Source organism: Chelonia mydas, chromosome 8 (assembly GCF_015237465.2).
Source record: "Chelonia mydas isolate rCheMyd1 chromosome 8, rCheMyd1.pri.v2, whole genome shotgun sequence".
Classification (NCBI taxonomy): domain Eukaryota; kingdom Metazoa; phylum Chordata; order Testudines; family Cheloniidae; genus Chelonia; species Chelonia mydas.
Window position 1 is genome coordinate 54,379,493 of NC_057854.1, and position 22,698 is coordinate 54,402,190.

A 22,698-nucleotide genomic window follows, 5' to 3' on the forward strand; every position below is an offset into this window, starting at 1 on the left:
CGAAATCCGCCAGGAAACGTGGGACCCATGGAGGCAAGGACAGAGCTTTGTCACAATACTCATAGTGGTAGGGTTGCCAACCTTCTAATCGCAGAAAACCAAACACCCTTGCCCTGCCCAATGCCCCACCCCTTCTCTGAAGCCCCGCTCCCACTCACTGCACCCCCCTACTCCGTTGCTCGCTCTTCCCCACCCTTGCTCATTTTCACCGGGCTGTGGCAGGGGGTTGTAGTATGGGAGAGGTGAGGGCTCCGGCTGAGGATGTGGGCTCTGGGGTGGGGCTGGGGATGAGAGGTTTGGAGTGCAGGAGGGGGATCCAGGCTAGGGGGTGGGACCAAGGGGTTTGGAGTGTGGTAGGGGGCTTTGGGCTGAGGCAGGGAGTTGGGTGTGGGAGGGGGTACAGGATCTGGGTGGGGGTGGGACCCCTGGGGTGGGGCCAGAAATGAGTGGTTCAGGATTCAGGAGGGGGCTCAGGGCTGGGGCAGAGGGTTGGGGTGTGGGGGGGGGGTGAGGGCTTGGGCTGGGGATGTGGGCTCTGGGGTGGGGCTGAAGCTTGGGGTGTGGGAAAGGGTACAGGCTCTGGCTTGGAGGTGCGGGCTCCGGGGTGGGCCAGAAATGAGGGGTTCAGGATGCTGGAGGGGGCTCAGGGCTGGGGTAGGGGGTTGGGGCATAGGAGGGGGTTGGGGCATGGGCTTTGGGCGGCACTTACCTCAGGTGGCTCCCAGAAGCAGATGGCACGTCCCTCTGGCTCCTAGGTGAAGAGGTGGCCACATGGCTGTGCATGCTGCCCCTGGCTGCAGGTGCCGTCCCCGCAGCTCCCATTGGATGTGGTTCCCGGCCAATGGGAGCTGCGAAGCTGGCGCTTGGGGCAGAAGCAGCACACAGAACCCTTGTGGCTGTCCCTCTGCCTAGGAGCTGCAGCAACGTGCCAACCTCTTCCGGGAGCTGCACGGAGCTGGGCACAGAGCCTGCCAGTGCCGCCAACTGGACTTTTAACAGCCTGGTCAGCGAGCCACCAGGTCCCTTTTCGACCAGATGTTCCTCTATAATGGTACAATCTTAGTTTGGATGCAGTTATATCGTTATAAAGGTGCTTTATAGCAGTATAGCTCATTCCCCTTCCTTACAGGAATAAGCTACATCAGAATAAACACCTTTATTCTTATCATTCACATTAAGGATTTTAACAGTATAGCTATATCTGTAAAAATCACACCCCTAATTAAAATAGCTATGCTGGTACACAAACTGTGTTTAGACCAGGCCTAACAATAACTCGGAGCATGATTCCATGGTCCATAAGGTACCAAGTCAGGAAAGCACTTACGTTTAAGCATGTGTTAAGTTCCCTTGAAGTTTAGTCCATACTTCAGTGTTGTGCTGCCTCTGGGCCTAAATGAGCTGAACTCCCACTGATTTCAAGAGAAGTTTTGTTTGATGAGGGCCTCTTGGTCCTGTACCATTAAGAACAATGGCAGATTTCTTCCCATTCACCTCACAAGAGGTAAGATATCACTCTTGCAGCACTTAGAGCCCCTGCAGCTTTACATGGGAGAAATTAAGTCTGGCATTCAACCTAGTCTACTTCCTACAGTACAAGTCAGTAGGAAATTGCTTCTCTGCAGTTCCTGGAGCAGCCATGCCATAGGTCTCTGTTTAATTATTCTGACCCAGGTCTATTAGCTAAGACTGTAGCGTGATCATGTGGCTTACCACTATTGGAGGACAGAGCATCACAGTGAATGGGTGGGGGGTAACGTTAGTGTTAAATATGTACATAACGCCATAACTTTGATCCACATTTTATCATTTTCCAATTTCCTCTAAAAGATGCACCAGATTCAGTACCTCAGCTCAAAAGTGACTACGAAAAGCCACCAAAATAGAGGATTAATTCCTTTCTGCTTTTAGAAAGGACAGTGAAGTGGTAATTGTACTAGTCCAGTCAACAAGCATGTGTGGGTGAAAACACTGATTTACATGTACATAATTTGTAGAAAGATTAGCTAGCTGCTCCAATAGCATCAGGATTTAAAAAAAAAAACAGAAGTTTGGTCTCGGAGACTAAACAAAATATATTTAGTTTATGCTACTCTTATATGGTCAGTAATATCTGAAACTATGTATAGCTATGTAGCAATCATATCTTATCCACCGTGCAAGTGCAAAATACCATTTGAAAAGGGTTAGTAATATGCACAAGACAGTGTAATCATCACTTTTTTGTAAAATGGAGCCCCCTTGGCTTTAAATTTGTCACGTGTGTTCTCTTGGAGTAGCTTCCCTGTTTTTATGTCTGTCCTTCTGAAACAAAGGACATGTCTACACTTAAAATGCTGCACCGCTGCAGCTGCGCCACTATGACACTTCAGCGAAACCACTACCTACTACGCTGATGGGAGGGCTTCTCCTGTCGGCATAGATAATCCATCTCCCTGAGAGACTGTAGCTATGTTGACCAGAAAATTCTCTGGGCAACCTAGTGCAATCTACATTAGGGGTTAGGTCAGTTTAACTGTGTCATGCATGGGTGTAGTGACCTAATTTCCTAGTGTAGATCAAGCCTTATTTCCAAAGCAGAGAAAAATAAGGAGGTTGCCAGAAAAAAGAATGAAGAAATAATCTTTAACGGGAAGCTATTAAGGAGCTGAGTCCTAAAATTTTACTTGCCTAAACATTTTTTATGGTTTCATAGGAAAAACTCTGGGGTTAAGTTTGTGCTTTGCTTATTACAGCAGAGAAATAAGACACAAGCTAACTACTGGCCTGGTCTACACTAGAAAGTTTGGTCAAGCCAGCTACGTTGTTCAGGGGTGTGAAAAATTCATACCCCTGAAAGACTTAGTTAACCCGTTGTAAGCACCAGCATAAATAGTGCTAGGTCAATGGAAGAATTCTTCTGTCAACCTAGTTAACACCTTTCAGAGAGGTGGACTTACTACAGCAATGGAAGAACCTCTTCTGTTGCTGAAGTAAGTTTCCACACAAAAGCAGTGCAGCTGTAACTGTGCCATTATAGCATTTCTAGTGTAGACATACCCATTGTGTTTCTACGGCCTAAGGTGGCACTGTGGCTTGTATTTATTTTCCTAGCTCTGCAATAGCAGTTCACTAAAGTTACTATAGCTACATTTTTCAAAGGAACCTCAACCCAGCCTCCAAAGTGCTGTGCAAATACCAGCATTTGTACTTGAAGATGACACCCAAGGACGCTTGCCCTGGTGAGAGTGTGCCCTGTGTACATTAAAATGTTTTTATATGCAGATTTGAAGCATGTCATCAGTTCCACTCATCACCATAGTTCTCCTGGGCATCACATCATGGCATTGCAGGGGTCTTTGCCTCTAGTGCCCCCTGTTGATTATCTCTTTGGCCCTGCACTGGCCTGTTTCTGACCACAACTTAGCCATCTGACTAAGCCATGTCTAGTCCAACAGACCCCCTTTCAGAGTAAAAAAAAGTCCAAATGTCCTAACAAGAGCTCTTTTTCACCTCTCCAAGGCTACTCTTTATCCCTTTTTCTAGGCTCCTCAGCTCCACCCTGGGCTCAACAATCATTGTATTGAGTCTTATGCCTCTTTCTTGGTGCTAGTAGAGGAACTTTAACCTCACTCTCTGCTCTGGATTTCAGCCCAGGGAGCCTGTGTTATGCAGCTAGATCTGCTCCTTCAGACATACTGCTGTTTCCTTGGGTCACTTCCTACCTCCAAGCTCCTTGTGCTGTTTTCTGATAGCCTATGGTTAATACAGTCTCTCCTTTGGTTCCCAGGCTTCTCCCTTAGTCCGCCCAGCTCCCTGTTCCTCCCCTGGAATACTAGCCCATAGGGCTGGCTGCCTCACCGGGCCAGAGCCTTGCCCTTCCAAGGCCCATCACAGGGACTAACTCTAGCCGTACAGCCTTTCCCAGAGAGAGGGAACTCTATTTCTCCTCTCTTCTAAGTCTCCTTTGTTTGACTGAGTTCACCTGTCTCTCTATGTAGTCCACCCTGAACCTTTCACAGCTGGGGTCCTATTATAATTAAATCTCCAGATCAAGATCGGCGGGGGGCGGGGTGGGGAGGATAGCTCCTATGTCACAGGCAAGTCTGAGCCCAACTCCCATTAAAGGGCCAGATAGCCTATGACAGGGCCCTTCTGCAGTAAAACTCGCAGATAGTCTCATAGAGAGTTCTTTGTGAAGATGGTGAGTTCTTAGGGAGAGATCCCCTTTCCCCTCACATTGCCCTGTTGCATGGGAGTAGGGTTTGCCACCCTTCTGCATAAAAGGCCATGAGGCCTGCCCCCTAATTGCCTGATCAGAATGCAAGGCCATCCACAAGGAAGCTCTGTGCCTCTGTCCAGGTTCTGGCCCCTGGCAGTTCAGTGCCACTGGCTTTGGCTTTCGCTGGAGGATTCTAGAGAAAGATCATACAGCTTGGGCCATGTTTGTCATCTGTTCTGACTAAACTCCATGGGTCTGGAGAAGGAAGAAAGTGCATCTGCATTGGCTCTGTTCACAGGGCTGTCCCCAGGAGAGTGTGGGGCCCAGGAGAAATCAGATCCCGACGGCTTGGGGGCCCTGCTCTGCATCGGCGGCTGGGCCAGCAGGGTGGATCTGACTTGGTGCTGAGCTGCCTGCTGCTGCTGGCAGTTGTCGGCGCCTATCGCGGGGCTATTGTTGGCCATAGTGCCACGGTGGCTCAGGGCTCTGGCCGGGGCAGGGGACTCACCGCACTGAAATGCAGGTGGCAGAGCCCTGGTTGCATGGGACAGCAGCCCAGACCCTGGTCGCAGGGTGACAGCAGAGCCCTGGTCATGCAGGACGGCAGCTGGGATCCTGGGCATGAGGCAGCAGCTGGAACCCTGAGCACGGGGCTGTCAGCCGGAAGCCCAGGAGTGCTGCAGCACCCCCCGCACCTCTAGTTCCCGTGCCTATGTCTTCCAGGAACAACCGCACTGGCCAATCGCACCAGCCCACAGGGCCCCCCAAAGCATGGGGCCTGGAGCAGTCACCCCAATTTGCCCTACCAAGGGATGGCTCTGTCTATCCAGGCCAGCCCACCCCTCACTCCAGCACATTCAGTCCTCCCACCATTCACACACTGTGGACCCTGGATACAGAGAACACCCTCTGCAGGGTCCAGGACTCTGGAGATGGCACTGTAGAAGTGGCTGAGCTTCCTTTCTTCATGGGGGGGGGCGGGGGTGAGATCTGCATGTGAAGGGGTTCCCTGAAGTCACAGATCTTGGTGGGACAACATGGGCCTCTATCTTTTGTGCACAGAATTGCCTTGTAAGTGAGCAAACCACACACACAAATGCTGGTACATGCAAAATCAGAGACCAGAGGCCGTTGTGATCCCACTGTGGAGATGCTTTTATCCCGAATGCACAAACCCAGCTGCCTTGGCACACCGTAAGACACAGTATGAATGAAGTAGTTAAAAACCAAAGTGCCAATGTTAATTTCAATTTCATTTTAAAAAGTCAAGAGAAGAGGACAAATCAATTAGTGGGAACATATTTTCAGAAGATACTATAAAAACTGCACAATTATTTTACATGATCCTTTTAAATTACTTTGCATGGAACAAAAAAGTAGGAAGGGTGTGTTTTTAGAATCAACTTTACTACTGTTTAATGGATGGTTATTGAAGCTTTTCATTTTTAATTAAGGATCCACTCTTAATTAAATCATCTCTTTCAGCATCCTGTGATGTGACTATTTCAAGATTTCAGTATCTTATAAGCAGAATATACTGTGTAGTCAGTCTGCAGCATTCAGATGCCTCTGGGTTAGAGGTTTCAGAGCGGTAGCCGTGTTAGTCTGTATCAGCAAAAAAACCAAGGAGTACTTGTGGCACCTTAGAAACTAACAAATTTATTTGGGCATAAGCTTTCGTAGGCTAAAACTCACTTCATTGGATGCATGCAGTGGAAAATACAGTAGGAAGATATATATACACAGAGAACATGAAAAAATGGGTGTTGCCATACATACCGTAAAGAGACCAATTAATTGAGGTGGGCTATTATCAGCAGGAGAAAAAAACCTTTTGTAGTGATAATCAGGATGACCCATTTCAAACAGTTGACAAGAAGGTGTGAGAAACGGTGGGGGTGGGGAAATTAGCATGGGGAAATAGTTTTTACTTTGTGTAATGACCTATCCACTGCCAGTCTTTATTCAAGCCTAATTTAATGGTGTCCAGTTTGCAAATTAATTCCAATTCTGCAGTTTCTCATTGGAGTCTGTATTTGAAGTTTTTGTTGGAGAATTGTGACTTTAGGTCTGAAATTGAGTGACCAGGGAGGTTGAAGTGTTCTCCGACTGGTTTTTGAATGTTATAATTCTTGATGTCTGATTTGTGTCCATTTATTCTTTTGCGTAGAGATTGTCCAGTTTGGCCAATGTACATGGCAGAGGGGCATTTTTGGCACATGATGGCATCAATCACATTGGTAGATGTGCAGGTGAACAAGCCTCTTATGGTGTGGCTGATGTGGTTAGGTAAGTAAAAATATATTATTATGCCATCTATTACCTATCAGCAGTGTTTTATTTGTGAAATTCCTAGAGGGAGGAAGCCGCATAAAAATGTCTCAAAGCTGTGGATCGAGGTAAATAATGTGTCATAATATATGTAGCAAACAATAATGCAAACCACAAAATATATGCAGAAAGAAGTGGAGGAAATACAGTCCTCTTGTGGGCTAGAAAGTTACTCAACATCTAGAGCCATGGGATGTATAGATTAGAGGGGTGGGAGCCTGGAGGAGGATTTTTTTTTGGCTTCCCCCTCTTACAACTAAAGCACTGCCTGTCCCTGTCAAGATGACTCCTTTTCAATACAAGCTTCACTATGCATAAATGTGGGGATGCATTTATTCCTCAAATGGCAGCCCTGTGCCTCCCTTGCCAATCCTGTCTCAGAAGGAGACAATCTCTCTCTCTCTCTCCCTTCTGGATGATTCATTCACCGTGCAGACAGTGCTGATAGAGAGGAGACAGGCTTGTTTGTAATGCCTGAACTGGGCAGTAGCCAGAGGCAGTTCCATCAGCACAGCTGTGCCTTTGCTGCCTGTTATCCAGGTCAGGCTGCGTGTGCCAGTCAGTCACTCAGTCTGTCTTGTCTCTCCCACCACAAGCAGTGACTAAGCAGAGAAAGGTTCTCTCCCCAGCCCTTTTAGTGTGTGAGTGATTGAGAAACCAATCAGTCTCTTTCCATGCCATCCTGAGTGTCTGGCTGAGCAGAGTGATATCCCCTTCCTGTTCTCAGCTGTTCTTCCCTTCTAACCCAGGGATGGAAGTGAGCAGGATCAGGTCACGTTGCTGTTCCAGTGCTTCTCTGGTGGTCCCCAGCAGTTTCTGCAGAATTTGTTGTCATTTAAAAATCACTAAATCTGTAGCCCTTCTCGCTGTAAAGAAAACCCTCCATGTGTGAATCAATGCCATTTAGTCTTGTTGGGCCTGTTTACATTAGGCAAGTGCACCATTGCAGGGACAGTAATTACATTAAATTGCTGGTTGTACTGCTTGAATGTTCAGCAACTCAGGTTTTGGAAAACCCATATTAGCATGTCTGCTCAGTGCACTCTATACACCATTATTCTACCAGGGAGTGCAGCACTCTGGAAGGAACCTGGGAGCATTGGTTGTATAGGTGCAACTACAATGCCTGTGACTTCCTGTCCACGCTGCAGGGGAAAAACAACACACTGTCGCGGCTGAATGAGCTAATGATTTTCTCTGTGGTGATGCAACTAATCAATGGTTCTAACATATTTACTGCTCTGTGAGGTATGTTGAAGGTATTACACCCTACATTTGATAGCAATTACTTTTTGCCTATTATAGATGGGCCTATATGTCTATAAAAGTTCTGTTTAAATCTGAGCGTCAGGAATTGCCCCTTTCATCTCAATAGAACCTTGATTCTGAAACATAATAGTGCCATTTCCCCATCTAAGCTATTTATAGAGAACCAATCACTGTAGTATATAAGCGCTGAACATAGTCAACTAAGAGAGGGTAAGAACTCTGATTTCCCTTTTCTGGAGATTCATCATTTGGATTTTGCTTGATGTTTCATGTGTTGTTTTTTTAATGTAATCTCCATCACCCCTCCTATTGCTGGCTGGCATTTGCAAATGTAAAAAGGTGGGTTTTGCACTGGACTGTAAAAATGGTTAAATCAGAGTGCACTCGCCAAAAGAGCATTCCACTATGTAGGACCTCCCACCAGATATGCATTGCTTCTAGCTCCTGACAGCCACCACCCCGGTTTGAACCCTTTATTGGGACATGCTAGCCATTCACGCTGTCTTGGTAGCCCAGGTTCTCTTCTTCTTCACCACCACCGGCTTCTGGCTCTGCAGGATGGCACTGGCACAGTGCAGAGCGCTCATGCACAGATCCTTGCGGAAGTTGTTCTTGTGGATGATGTGACGCAGGCTGTTGAGCATAGCCTGGGCGTTCTTGTTAATGGCCGTCTTCTCATAGGACTTGGCTGGCTTGCGATGGACTGTCCGTTTCTTCAGCACCACCACGATCCCCTTCCCGTCTGCCATGAGCTTCACGCCGACCGTCTTGCGATGGATCAGCCCGTTGTAGTGGAAGGAGTTCCTGGCCTTCAGGTTGTTCGGCTCGGTGCTGTAGGTTGGTTTGTTCTGCTTGAGGAGGAAGCTGGAGCTGTTGCGAACAATCATCCACTGCAGATGGGCCGACATCGTCCTGCACTCGTGGCCGCTGCTGGAAATGGATAGTGGGCAAATGGAGTATCTCTGTCCCTGATGATCACAGTTGTCTCAGGGAGGAAAGGTTGCAAATGACAAGGCAGTCATTGAAGTAACCTGGTTCAGGCCCCTTATAAGAGCTTTAAAGACTATGACAAGGACTGTGAATTGGTCCTGGTATCTGATGGGGTACAGGGCACAGCGCACTCATGTGTTCCTTAAAGTTTACCCCACTCAGGAAGAGGACAACTGCATGTAGAAAGTCCATCACTTTCAGAGAGCTTTGACATCTAAAGATTAAAAGCAGTGAGTATTATTAATAGTAATTCACTGCTGATCATTTTAGTAGCAATGTCCAGCTGACATGGTCTCCTTCCTCTAATTTCGGTATTATCCAGTTACAAAGGCGAAGAAGCATTATTTGTCCATTACTGCAATGTTTATATTTCATGATCACCTAAACACCTGCCACAGAGATCAAGGTCTCAGTGTGCTAGGCCAGTGGTTCTCAACCAGGGATATGTGTACCCCTGGGGGCAAGCAGATGTCTTCCATGGCGTACATCAACTCATCTAGATATTTGCCTAGTTTTACAACAGGCTATAGAAAAAGCACTAGCCAACTCAGTACAAACTAAAATTTCATACAATGACTTGTTTATACTGCTCTATATACTATGTATATAATATACATGTAAGTATGATATTTATATTCCAATCAATTTATTTTATAATTATATGGTAAAAATGAGAAAGTAAGCAATTTTTCAATCGTAGTGTTCTGTGACATTTTTGTATTTTTATGTCTGATTTTGTAAGCAAGTCATTTTAAAGTGAGTTGAAACTTCAGGTATGCAAGACAAATCAGACTCCTGAAAGGGGTACAGTAGTCTAGAAAGGTGGAAAGTCACTGCGTTAGGCACTGTACATATTTTATATATATATATATATATATATATATATATATATATAAAATAAGAGAGGCCCTTCCTTGAAAAGTTTACAGTTGAAGGAGACAAAACAGACAAAGGGTGAGAAGGAAACCACAGGCACGGAGAGATGAAGTGACTTGCCCAAGGTCACCCAACAGAGCAGGGAATAAATCCCCAGTCTCAGCAGCACTGGAACAATTTTTATAGTGGGGGTACTGAAAGCCATTGAACAAAACTGTAAATCCCGTATATGATGGAAACCACTTAAAGTCAGGGGCTGCTACTGCACTCCCAGTGCCCCTCGTTCCAGCACCCCATCTCTTGAGTCCTAATTCAGTGCCCTAGTCACTGGACCGCACTGCCTTTCAGGTAGTTTCATCTCTTTGCAGCCAGCGTTAAGATTGGTGCTCACCGTATGCTTTCCAGAGTCCCCTCTAGTTTGAAGCATCCCCGACACTGGGGCTCCTTCCATTCCCCTTGAGAGATTATGCCACAGCCTCGTCCATCTGCCCCCGTCGGGACGTTCTTCTGCAACGTTCTCGGCCTTTGTTCCTAGTTCACCCCATTCCCCCTTGGGCTGCCTCAGGGCACAGCCAGGGTCGGAGGCATGAGGAGATATTGGGCGGGAAAGGAGGGAGCCAGGGAGAGGGGAAGGAGGCAAAGGCGCAGCAAGCAAGAGAAGAAGGGGAGAGCCAGCACATTTCCCCCCGTTTCGCTCTCCCACCCTGCCCTCCACCTCCTCATCCTCCCTTCTCCTTCAGCCAGGCCTCTGCCTGCCCCTTCCCTCTCCCTTCATCCCTGTATCTTAATTCCCTCTCTCTCCCCGCCCCTGCCTGGCCGGGCGGAGCTCGCCTTCTCTGTCCCGCCCCTTCCCCGCTCGGTCCCTCCCCCTGCTGCCCGGAGAGGCCGCTCCGCTGCCGCCTCCGGGAGCGCCCCACGGAGCCGTCTCCCGGAGTTGGAGCCTCTCGTCTCCCGGCCCGGCCCTCCCGCCGCCCGGGGACTGGGGGACCTGCTTGAGCCGACCCGGCAGGAGGCGGAGGGGCTTGGCGGCCCCTGAGGTGAGTGTTGCCCCGTCTCCCCATTCCCCTGCGTCGGGAGCTAGTTGAGGCGAAGCCTCCCCCGGGAGCCTGGCGGGGAGGCCCGCAGGGTGGGGAGCGGGAAGGCGCTGGAGCGGCCGCTGGGTGCCGAGCGGTTGGGGAAGGGGGCAGAGATGCTGCCTCCGCCGCCTCCTGCAGCCCCTCGGAGGCCTGGCCATCGCATTTGCCGCTGCCCTTTGCGAGCTGAAGCGGTGGAACCCGCCCACTTCCCTAAACCGAGTTTCCAGGGCGATTCCGCTCCCTGCAGCTGCCTGTGGGTGCGGGAGCTGGGGGATCCCCCTTTGCCTCATCCTCCCCCCCAAAGGCTGACCTATTCATGTGCTTATTTGTGTGCCTCAGATTCCTCTTTCTCCCATGTATAATTCATGTCCTTGCTAGGTAGGCTGGCTGGTTATTGTACGTGGAATAGATTTCATTCCTCCTCTGCAGTTTGCAAAGTGCCCCTGCTCCAGAGAGAGGATTCAGGGGTTTGGGTGTTCCCATCCTCTGCATTTTCCTGGTTTTGTGTCCGTTTTTAACCTAGATTGCTTTACAGCCCATTCTTAAAGGAGCTAGCTGGCCATAACATATGCAGTAGAAGTGGACATTAATATCTAAAGTAAGACACTAATGTTGTGTGGATTTTTTTCAGATTACAGGAGTTAGACAATATAAATAACTGGCTGGAGATTTCTTATCCTCATAAGGAATGGATGCCCAGGGAGAGGCCCTACATAAAATATCATTTTTAGTGTTTAACAGAATATGCATTGCAATATCCAACGGCTGTAACGCAGCCAGCACTTACACCATCACTGACTTAACTGTAGATGTCAGACTGTGCTTACCCTGATGTGATGTCAGACTCCTAATAATAATATACATTGCAATGGTGAGTTTAGTGCTGGCTAATGATTTTGGAGACAGTTTTCTGTTCATTTGTAAAGTGGGATCAACATGGACAGAAGTAGTGCAGCCTCCCCCTTATTCCCCCCATAGAGTTGGTTCTGCTAGAGAGGCAGAGAAGGCAGTTCCCTTGGGGCAACAAAATATTAGGGGCAGCAGAGTAATCCGTAACTATCTGCATGGGTGACTGCAGGCTGGTAGGAGTGAATATTTGTCAGTTTGCCTGGGGCAGAGCTACAGGTAGCTACCTTTCCTTTGGAGCCCCAACAATAGTTAAACGGATCACCTATACAGGTTAGAGCAGTGGTTCTCAACCCACGGGCTGCTTGTGGCCCAATCAGAATATAGCTGCAGCCTGTGTGACATCCTCTGGGCCACACAGGTAGTATATATATTATGTGGATGCAGCCCACATAACGCATAGAGAGCTGCATATGTGGTCCACAATGGTAAATAGGTTGAGAACCACTGAGTTAGAGGGTAGTTTGCTTATGTCTGTCCAGTGCTTTGCTTCTCTGCTGAGGCAGCCAATAAGGGTGTCAGTCATGATGATGGCTTTTGTTATGTGAATGTTTGTGCATTAGAAACTAGACTGAGTCAAACAGCTGGATTTGTATAGGCCCGTGGTAATGACTCTTGGCTTCTACTGACCTGGATGTGGACTGGTGAACTAGGGGTAACTACAGGTTTCAGAGTAGCAGCCTTGTTAGTCTGTATCCGCAAAAAGAACAGGAGTACTCGTGGCACCTTAGAGACTAACAAATTTGTTAGAGCATAAGCTTTCGTGGGCTACAGCCCACTTCATCGGATGCATAGAATGGAACATATAGTAAGACGATTATATGTACATACATACAGAGAAGGTGGAAGTTGCCATACAAACTGTAAGAGGCTAATTAATTAAGATAAGCTATTATCAGCAGGAGAAAAAAACTTTTGTAGTGATAATCAAGATGGCCCATTTAGACAGTTGACAAGAAGGTGTGAGGATACTTAATATGGGGAAATAGATTCAATATGTGTAATAACCCAGCCACTCCCAGTCTCTATTCAAACCCAAGTTTGTGGTATCTAGTTTGCATATTAATTCAAGCTCAGCAGTTTCTCATTGGAGTCTGTTTCTGAAGCTTTTCTGTTGTAAAATTGCCACCCTTAAGTCCTTTACTGAGTGGCCAGAGAGGTTGAAGTGTTCTCCTACCGGTTTTTGAATGTTATGATTCCTGATGTCAGATTTGTGTCCATTTATTCTTTTGCGTAGACTGTCCGGTTTGGCCAATGTACATGGCAGAGGGGCATTGCTGGCACATGATGGCATATATCACATTGGTAGATGTGCAGGTGAACGAGCCCCTGATGGCGTGGCTAATGTGATTAGGTCCTATGATGGTGTAACTTGAATAAATATGTGGACAGAGTTGGCATCGGGCTTTGTTGCAAGGATAGGTTCCTGGGTTAGTGTGAAAAAACAGATTGACAGAGCCAGAAGAGTACCCAGAAGTCACCTACTACAGGACAGGCCCAACAAAGAAAATAACAGAATGCCACTAGCTCTCACCTTCAGCCCCCAACTAAAACCTCTCCAGCGCATCATCAAAGATTTACAACCTATCTTGAAAAATGATCCCTCACTCTCACAGTTTTTGGGAGACAGACAGCCCCCCAACCTGAAGCAAACCAGCAACCACACAACAAAAATACTAACCCAGGAACCTATCCTTGCAAAAGAATAAATGGACACAAATCTGACAATTTTTCTTGTTTTGCTGTCTTAAAAATATGTGGTACAACCTCATCTGGTATGCAAAACTCCGTCTTTCTAGTTTAAGTGCCTGTCACTGTGGTACCCGAGGGCTGGGAGAATACTTTCCCTCTTATTTCTATACAGAACAGTAGCATGATCGGTAATACAATACTTAGTGATATATCTCAGACAGAAAATTACAAGCCTTAGCGTTTATGTAAAAAAGCTAACTTAGTCACTTTGATATACAGTACTGTATACTTGTACTACAGTATTTTCTTCACCACACTTAGTCAAATACCAAAGAGACACTCAATTATAAGCTTTGTACATGGCTTATTTTATTCAGTGAAAATGTACAAATGCTAAAAATAAAGGAGTGCGTTTTCTGTAGCAACATGTTTCTCCTGTACATAGATTTCAGTAGGTTTTTACCCAAAACCAGAATATGCAAGAACTGCTGTATGCCAAAGAGGGACTTGACCAGTTTTTGTTTGCAGTTTCTGCCAAGGTATATTTTAGTAAGATATCTGGTGTAACATCTTGAGGGATGTATGTGTGAGGAGGGTGGGGAATGGAATTGAAAAGTTGCATTAAGGAGCTTTGAGTTAAGAACCATAGAATCAAATAAGGAGAGCATCCTTCAAATAAAACCAACAGCATGGTGCCTGAAATTATTCTTTGTCTTAGGTTTCAACTTAATGTTCAAATCATACTGAGAAGATGTGTATCTTATCATGTTTCATTTTACATTCCACATTCCTCTGAAAACAATTCCTTGCAATTGTGGTTTGAAGAATTTCCACTGAAGAGGTTTCCTGTTGATGATCCAGGAGTACTGTGCGAGTCTTAGTGGTCACTTGGGTGACAGAGATCGTTTAAATTAGACTTCAGAATTGGTGGCAACTGCAGTAATTGTATAAGGTGACTTAACACCCCTTCTCCTGAAACTTCTGAATGACTGTGGTTTAAAGTACTGCTGCTTCCCAAATGTGTGTGGCAATTCCTTAAAATTAGATTTAAAGTGAGAGGCATTTTCCAGGCTTGGGCAAGCATATTCTACTTTGTTATTAAAGCAGGGAAACTTAATTAATGATGCTAGATGAGACAGTGATACATAAACATTAAAATCTAATGGATTCCAGTAAAACAGAATAATAATCCAACAGCATCTGTTATCATCTCGTGTGCCTAGTGTAGTTCTCCTTAAGGAAGAGTAATTCTGGAATAAAGATAAGATGCTACAAAATAGTTTCACCTGAATATTGATGGCCTGACAAGGAGGCAGCATGGGCCAGTGTATGGGGCAATGGAGTAGAAGTAAGGAGATGTGGGTTCTAATCCCATTTTGGCTACTGATCTGCTATGTGACCTTGGACAAGTCACTCCTCTGTGCCTCTTTCCCCTCCCACCCTTGTCTCCCTTGTCTATTTCAATTGTAAGATCTTTGTGGCAGGGATTATCTCCTACTATGTGTTCTGTACAGTACCTAGCACAATGGGGCCCTGTTCTGTAAAACAAATAATATATTTGAAAAAGTCCTCAGAGCGTAGAAGACATCAGGACCTCTGTGTAAGCTTACTTTGAGAAGTCTTAGGTTTGGCTGTCGCTTATCATTTATTCCACCAGTTGTAAGAAGTTGTAGATTGAGGTGTAGAGTGCTGAGGCTTATGAAGTATATATTTAATAGGCAAAATGTTGCAGGGTCTGTACATACGAGTGGGCACTTTCCCAAAGTTCTCTGTGTTAGGAGCCAGAACCACTTTGGTACTAACCAGAATTTTAGCCCTTTAACATATCTGTAAACATGACATAAATGCCATAGCCTCATTCACTTGATTCCAGTAAATAAAGCATAACTATATTCCAACTATGTATCAGAATATAAAAAAATTCTAGACAGCTTATGCGATATAAATAAATGGGGGGAAATTTACCCAAATTTTCCAGATTTATGCACTGAAAATCAATGGAGAGGGCCTTAACTCATGGACTTTTGTTCTTGGGTTTCTACCCTGGCCTCCTCCCAAGTCCCTTATAATAAAATGAAAACAATTTTTGAATTCTTAGTAGTGATGGATGTTTGGCAAACAGGCCTCTGAATTTTAGACTTACTCACTAATCAGGATTTTGGGGGTATGCACAATTAAGGACACTGGGTAGTGCAGTTGTTTTAGCAAAGAAGAGATAGAGGAAAGAACATGGGAGCCTGGCTGCCTTTCTCATGGGAGCAACAGCCTTTGCAGTGACTGCAGTGCTTCTAGATGATATGTGAAAGTTGATGTGTAGCCAGTGGGGATTTGGGCCTGTCATGGTTCACTCTTCTATGAGAATTCCTTTTAACTGCTATGAACAGCTAGAAAAAGTTCTAAATATCCGATACTGACTTTTTGGATACCTCTACCTATAAAAGTAATGGAGAAAAGTGCAGATGCATGAAATTTGGGTAAAATAAGATGAATATAAATGTCCTGAAGGTTTGCTGAACAACCACTCCATCCTTGATATCCATTAGGGGAACAAGCTAGTAAGATCTGGTGTTCACCTGCCTGTTAGAGTAAATACAGGTTCTGTGCAGCATTGGTATGCCAGCAAAGTTTGCCATGACTCAGTCTTATGTTGAAAGTAGATTTGGGTGTATCTACTTCACTTGGTGGACAGCTTCAATTCCATGGAGTCCTGTGAAGTAGGAATGGACAGCGACCCTTAGTTTATGTGTTGTGGTGTTGAGCAGAGTCAAATGGCTCAGGAGGGCTCTCGGTGCTATTCCTGAGGATGGTGTTCTTTCTTTTCCATTGACACTGCTCTTGGTAGATAGGCACAACTCAGTAGCTGAGGTCTGGTGGATACTGGAGATTTGGCAGAGTCTGGCATCCATAGCAGCAGCTGGGACCAGCTTTCTCTTATGTGATTCTTTATTTTTGTGGCAGTCTAAAAGGGCAAATTGGAGCTACTGTGTTTCCAAAAGAGATCGTGTTGAGAAGATGAAGTGCAGGGCCTTCCTTGTTCAGGCATGAAGCTATGACATTCTCACCCCCTCAGTTATCACGAAAGTACATTAAGGTGCATTCTTTACTGGCAGGCTCAGGACTAGTCTCAGTTTTAGGTGGATTTTTTGTATTATCTGCATTATATTTTTCCTTCAGGCTTTGTTTCCATTCTGGGATCTAACTGTGCATGTTGCCTGTTTCTTATAACATATATTTTTAGTTTATTGCACACTCTGGGTGTGGGTATCTATAAATCAAAGTTGACTCTAGTGATACTGAAACCAACCTGAAAATCCCTTAATGAACAAGCAGTTCAACAGCATTGTTTTTTCAGTATTCAAAAAACCTAATAGCTCAAACTGCATTCCCTCTGTCTCAGTTGTGTAGGAAGAGAGACATCTTCAAGATGAAAAGCTCTTCCTGATTTTTGGGTGCTTCCCATCTTTCTTTTGTGTTTCAAATTCTTTAGGGGATAAACTAAGTAACCCTTAAATTGATGTTTGGGGAGCTTTCCTTTCTCACCCTAATTAAAGTGGTTTACTTGGAATGATGTTCATGATAGTCCTTCCCTATTCCCCCACCACATCCCGCAGGCTGCAGATTCTTGCCTCAAATCGTCATGTTTCAGTCTGCAGAAATATCCTCAGAAAGCTTTTAAAAGCGAAACAGCCAGTCTGAGTGTTCTGGAACAGCTTTCTGTAGCAGAGGACCATGGTACAGCACTGGGCGAAGGTGTCAGCAACAGGGAACGAATCTGTTGCAAATAATGCAAGCAGTCATACTCTGTCAGTGTCACAGAGCAATGAAGACTGACGCATGACTGATGGGCAGATTATGATTTTTTTTCTCGATGATAGAAGCTGACTTTTGTGTGTACTTCCTGGAACTGTAACATTTTACATACTCAAAACACTGTCACAAAGGTGTGTGCTGCCCATAGAGGGTAACATTCCTCAAGTTTAAAAACAGCAAGAACTTTAATCCACAGTTAAGGTTGAGAATGTATTCCTCTCCTGTGAAGTTAAATTCACTTGCATGCACATCTGTGAATTTAGGCGAGGTTTTCAAAATTGCCTCAGGGAATTAAGCACCCAATCTCAATTGACTTGCAGTGGGATTTGGGCGCCTAGCTTTCCTAAGCCCCTTTGGAAATCCCAGCCTTCATCACTTAAGTGTAAGGAAATTCTCAATTACGGTTCCAAAACCAGTCTTGAGGATCAGCAGGGGCACGGAGTCTATATCAACAGGTGCTCAGATACCCCAGGTTAATTTAAATACCTAGATAGAACATATAGGCTATGGACTTGTGGGTGTGTGTGTGTGTGGCTAGTGGGAAGAAGGGGAGTTGTAACTATAAAGGGGGTTGGGAGGCAAGGAGCTTGTCACTCGGTACAGGGAGTGGGTGAATCAAAACAGTTTGGCACCAAGGCAGACAGGCTTAGATATTTGTTGCTAGTGTGATAGAGGGTTGAAGGGCAGATGACTGGGGAAGTGTGCTGCACATCTTATTCTGTGGATGGTTTCACAAAGCAGGAAACTGCGTATTCAGCAGTAGTCCAGAGTGAGGTTGACTTTCCAAGGTTTACATCTTGCCTAGCCTTATTCCATAGAGTGTGGCTAGTTATCAATACTCTTTCACTTTGCTTATGGGTAACTGTTGGGAGTATTGTGGACTCACTCCTTACAACAATGGATGAGGTTCACAGTTTTTCAGGAGGTGGCTTGTGATGTTAAATTTCTACTATTTGTAAAGGGTCTTGAATTTAAGGTAACACAAATAACAGTGCTTTCCAATTATTAATTGACATAATGTGTGTTGTGGTCCATTAAGATTGGGTGTCAGTGCACAGTGATTCTGCTAGTTGCAAATTACTAGCTTCTGTAGAAGTCAGAAAACATTGCATAGGCTATGTAACTCTTGTAGTTAAATAGACTCATCAGTTAATCAAATAATTCAAAGGACAGTTACACTTAGCATAGTTCAGGAACATACACAAACTCTTGTTCAGAGTAAATAAAATACTTCAGCCATGAATGCCACTGTAGGATTTGGCTCAGACCTTATTGTAGATCTTAGGCACAGCTCTGGGCAAGAAATAGAACGTGCACTGTACCATCCAGGAATAGTGTCAGGAGGCATGATGATTCAGAAACACTCCTCCAGTTTCCTCTTTGCTTCTGGAAGCTAGTAATTTAGTGCTGGTCTGTAGTAGCAATAAATTGTTACCTATGCCATGCTGGCTCATCTGCTCTGACCAGAGTAGCTAAAGGAGTGGAACTAAGGCTTTGCCCATTCTCTGCCCCTCCTAGATGACTCCTCACCCACCTGCTCTATGAAGGGAGTAAACCGGTGAGTAGCCTGGCTCACTTGTGTGTGCCTTGACCTAAAACGAGGTGGTCCATGAAAGGCTATAGGAGAGGATCCTCAGTTCTTTGTACAGGCCAAGGCACACTATAGTCCTCAGGCAAAGCTCTTGTTGAGTCAGTGGGAGTTTTGCCTTAGCAAGGTTTGCAGGATTTGGCCCTTACTGTCTAAAGTAGCCTTGGATCATTTTGGGAGACAATAAATTCATAGGTTGATAATCTAGAGAAGTGATTGATTACAGTCTATTTGTTCAGCTTGGAGGCTAGGGAGAAGGAACTCTGGGCTCCCCATGATTATTGAAGGTTAATTGGAGAATGGTAGATATTTGTTGTACAAATGTGTTATCTCCTCTCCTTCTCTTCCCCTCTCTGTAAAAAGGTATAGGTATATTATAGGGCACAAATGGGAATTAGCAGTCTGTCTTGACCCTGCAAACACATGTGCTACTCCTGAGGGTATTCTGTGCCAAAAAATAAAAAATTCTGCAAATTTTATTTGTCAAATAAATGTGGAGACTCCAGCATGGCATTGGGGAGCATAGGCCACTGGCTGCACAGAGGTGGGAGATCATTCTGCAGCTCCCCAAGGACACGGACTCAGCGGTGAGGCTGCACCCAACCCTGACACAGTGCAAGGACTGGTCTTGCCTGAGAAACACCCCAGGGTCCTGCCCTTCTGTGCCAGGTGCACCAGGTGTGGGCAGGCAGGCTCAGCCCAGCAGGATCCAAGTATGGAGGGGCTTAGTGTGGGGGGATCCAGGTGTGGGTTCAGAGGATTCTGTGTGGGGCAATCTGGGTGCGGGCAGCTCAGTGGGGAATCCAGGTGCGAGGGGATCTGGATGCACAAGGGTCCTGATGTTGGTGGAGTGGGGCGCAGTGGGGTGGGGATCCAGGTGAAGCTGGTTGGATCTCAGTGGGGTGGGACACTGGCTGTGAATGACTTGTCAGGGTGGTCCAGGTGCAGGGGAGTGGGGCTTGGAAGGGGGGGTGGTTCTGGATGCAGGGGGGGTGAGGCTCAGTGAGAGGGTCTGGGTATGAGGGCGTCTGGATGCACGGGGGTTGGGCGGATGGGGGAGTACCTCCCTGTACAGTGATCCCTCCCCCTGCAGCTGAGGAGCAATGGATGCGGGTGGCGGGGTGGACTGTGCAGATCTTCCTGAAGCTTTGGGAGAAATCTGGGAGTGGGTCTGTTCTGGCCCTGGATGCTATGCAGGGGAAGAGGAAGATCCATCCTCCCCAGCCCAGCTGGGTCTAGAATCTAAGCCTGGCACAGAGTAGGAGCCACCACCTGGGTCTTCCCAGTCCTTCCCACTGCCCCACAGTGATTTACCTCTCTGCCAACTGCCTTGGGCTCCCAAAACATACTGCTGGGGAGGGTCTCATGACCGCTTTTGTGGCTTCCCTTCACTTCCCTATCAGAAAATCATTTTTCTGCGGGGAAACAAAGAAATCTGCAAGGGACATAAATTCTGCACATGTGCAGTGGCGCAGAATTCCCCCAGGAGTAACAGTGTGCTTAAAATTAAGCATATGTATGTTTACAAAATTGGAGCCCTAACAGGTGCAGTTTTCCTTCCATTGTATCACCATATTCAATGATGCCAGTCACTGCTGTGATAGAGGAGAATCATTTCTCCCTTTGTTGCTGTAGAATTCCATTACAGTAATGTTAATGGGAGTTATGTGAGTGGGTTACAGTGGAGAATAACCCCCACCCAGAGCTGCTGTTAAGACTGGCCTAGAATAGTGATATATTTGTGCAAAAAAGGATATATTTGTGTTCCCATATTTATTCCTTAATCTAAATGGAGCAGAAATAGAGGAGGTTTTTTTGGGAGGGGCAGAGGTGCCTCCCTCCCCTAGTGGTGTTTTGATTGAAACAGCCAAAGGAAAGTTTTTATTGGCAATGATCAGACTGTATCCCAGTTCTTGCGAGAAGAGGGAGAGACACAATATGGTCACTTACAAAAAAGAAAAGGATTAGCTCCAGGGTAGTTCCTTTCCCATGCACAAAAGCTTAGGGGGAGGATAAATCAGGGCTGGAGATTGCAGACAAATCAGGTTCACCAGGAGGAATACAAGACTATCAAAGTAGCTGCTTGGGAGACAGAAGAATGTTTTGTAATGAGGAGGACCAGGCTAGGGATTTCTGGCAATGTAAGGCCAGTTCTATTTTGGTTTCAGTAGAATAGAACACAGAAGACCTGAAAGACTTGGTTTTCTTTTGATGGTTCTACCTAATGAATTACTCTGCCCTGCTTATGTTTCAGTTTACTAATTCTCGTAGAGTTGATTACCAACCTATTAGCTTTTTCGCCTGTGCAGCTGCTTATCCTTTTCCCCACTTGCTCTGTAATCTCTCAGTTCCTCCTCTTTCTCTCTTCTGCCACCACTAGACTCTCATGAAGTTGCCTAAAGAAAGTTTTGTATTGCTTGAAAAGCCTGAGGGTAGTTCGTTAAAGTGGGTGTGAGCGTGCTGCTTGGCGCAAACAGAGTCAAAGGCTAGAAGTTACAATTGGTGTCGATAACATATCATAAAGCTGCAAACAGAGCTGGGATGGGAGTGAATGCTTCTTGCATTCTCTCTGGGGGACTATAGTCTCAGAGTCAAGGAAAAAAGTGCAGTAGTTTCTGGAAGGGGCATGTGGGCCTTTGTGATCATAAGGATGTGCCACTGATTTTGTGCCTCTAAATGTGTGCTAAGTAAGAGTGGATGGAAAACAGAGAAGGGGAATTACCTTCATCCTTGAAGTAGTATAAAGTGTTAGGACTCCTTCAGGTCACATGCCAGGTTGCTGACAGAAATTTAGACCTTCCTTGCAGTTGGCCAATAAGTTCAGTAAATTTGACTGGTGAGGTGCTCAGCAAAGACAAACTAGGTCAAAGTTGGGGGAAAAAAGGAATATGGTGGGCGTCTGGGGTTCTACATTTTCTGTCTCTTCCCTTACTGTTACTTAATCTCCAGTTATGTGCATGCAGCTATCTTTAACAGTCCTCCTGCTGTTTATCCTGTACACTAACTGACATTGTGTTAGATCTATAACAGAAATACTTAGGAGGAATACAATTTTACAGTGAATTTGGAGGGGAAGGGAGGAGAAAGTAGAGGAGGAAGAGCAAGTGAAAAAGGAAAAGGAAATGAAGTAAGACTGAAACAGCCTAGAAGCATATGGTAGGGAGGGAAATAATAGAAGGAAAAACATGATACTTACAAATATAGCAGAAATCTTTTGGAAAACAATAAGAAAGCTGTTGTAAAAATCATTCTACTGTAAAAACATTGTTCTGGTCATCCGTTTAAAAATAACTTTTACAGAGCAGTGTGACTGGTTGCTGAGCATAAAAGAGCAAATCTTGAACGGTCTCTAGTGGTACAGCTAGTTGAAAGTTGAATGGAAAATTGGAAAATGGCCTCTTTAAAGTTTTTGCAAAAAATGTAGACTCTTTTAATAGAATTCTTTGTGTAATTAGATATAGAAACTTTTTGTCACTCCAAAAACAGTGTTTTGGTAAGTAAAGAAGTTTAGTTTACCAAAACTGGGTTTTGAATAAAGAGCCTATCACAGGGATCTACCATAGCTTTAAAAGCCTTTTTTTAAAAAACTGTTCTATAACAATATCTTAGAAGGGGGAAAATTATGTTTCTTTACCAAAAATACTTCCCCCTCAGTCTTGTGGGCTTGCTGTTCAGGTGGTGTAGGTGTTCACATGTTCCTAGGTGGGCTGTGGCACCTGACATAATGGCTCCAGACCTGCTCTCATACCCCTACTTCATTCCATGGTGTGGGCAAGAGCCCACACCATCTGGATTAGGGAGGGAGGGGAGTTTATATGTTTCCCTGCTGCTCCAAGGGAGAAGGGATTCAGAGCAGTGGTTGGGGATGGTAAACCAGCAGGGTGCTCAGCAGAACAAAACATTGTGGACATCAGGCCTCCTGAGAGGCATTCTCCCAGCACTATCATGTGGACCAGAAC

At 45.6% G+C, this 22,698-nt stretch overlaps 2 protein-coding genes across 3 annotated transcripts in view; one reads left to right on the forward strand and one right to left on the reverse strand.

The window, feature by feature from the left end:
* Nucleotides 1-8,268: 8,268 nt before the first annotated feature.
* On the reverse strand, nt 8,269-10,268 carry LOC102941785 (60S ribosomal protein L28). Its single transcript, XM_007061129.4, has 2 exons — nt 10,059-10,268; nt 8,269-8,731 (listed from the first exon to the last, which is right to left on the reverse strand). The coding sequence occupies exon 2, from the start codon at nt 8,707-8,709 to the stop codon at nt 8,296-8,298; it is 414 nt and encodes a 137-aa protein (XP_007061191.2). The 5' UTR covers nt 8,710-8,731; nt 10,059-10,268; the 3' UTR covers nt 8,269-8,295.
* An 86-nt stretch (nt 10,269-10,354) lies between these two features.
* Nucleotides 10,355-22,698, forward strand: part of C8H1orf21 (chromosome 8 C1orf21 homolog) — a 193,805-nt gene continuing 181,461 nt past the window's right edge. Inside the window, exon 1 of one of the 2 annotated variants that reach the window (XM_007061128.4) lies at nt 10,355-10,704. The gene's annotated coding sequence lies outside the window, so the exon portion shown is untranslated. The remainder of the gene's footprint in view (nt 10,705-22,698) is intronic. The other variant, XM_043521372.1, reaches the window with a different exon arrangement.

Bases quoted from the DNA above. Each gene is read 5' to 3' on its own strand.
- LOC102941785 (XM_007061129.4), bottom strand. From the start codon at position 8,709: ATGTCGGCCCATCTGCAGTGGATGATTGTTCGCAACAGCTCCAGCTTC.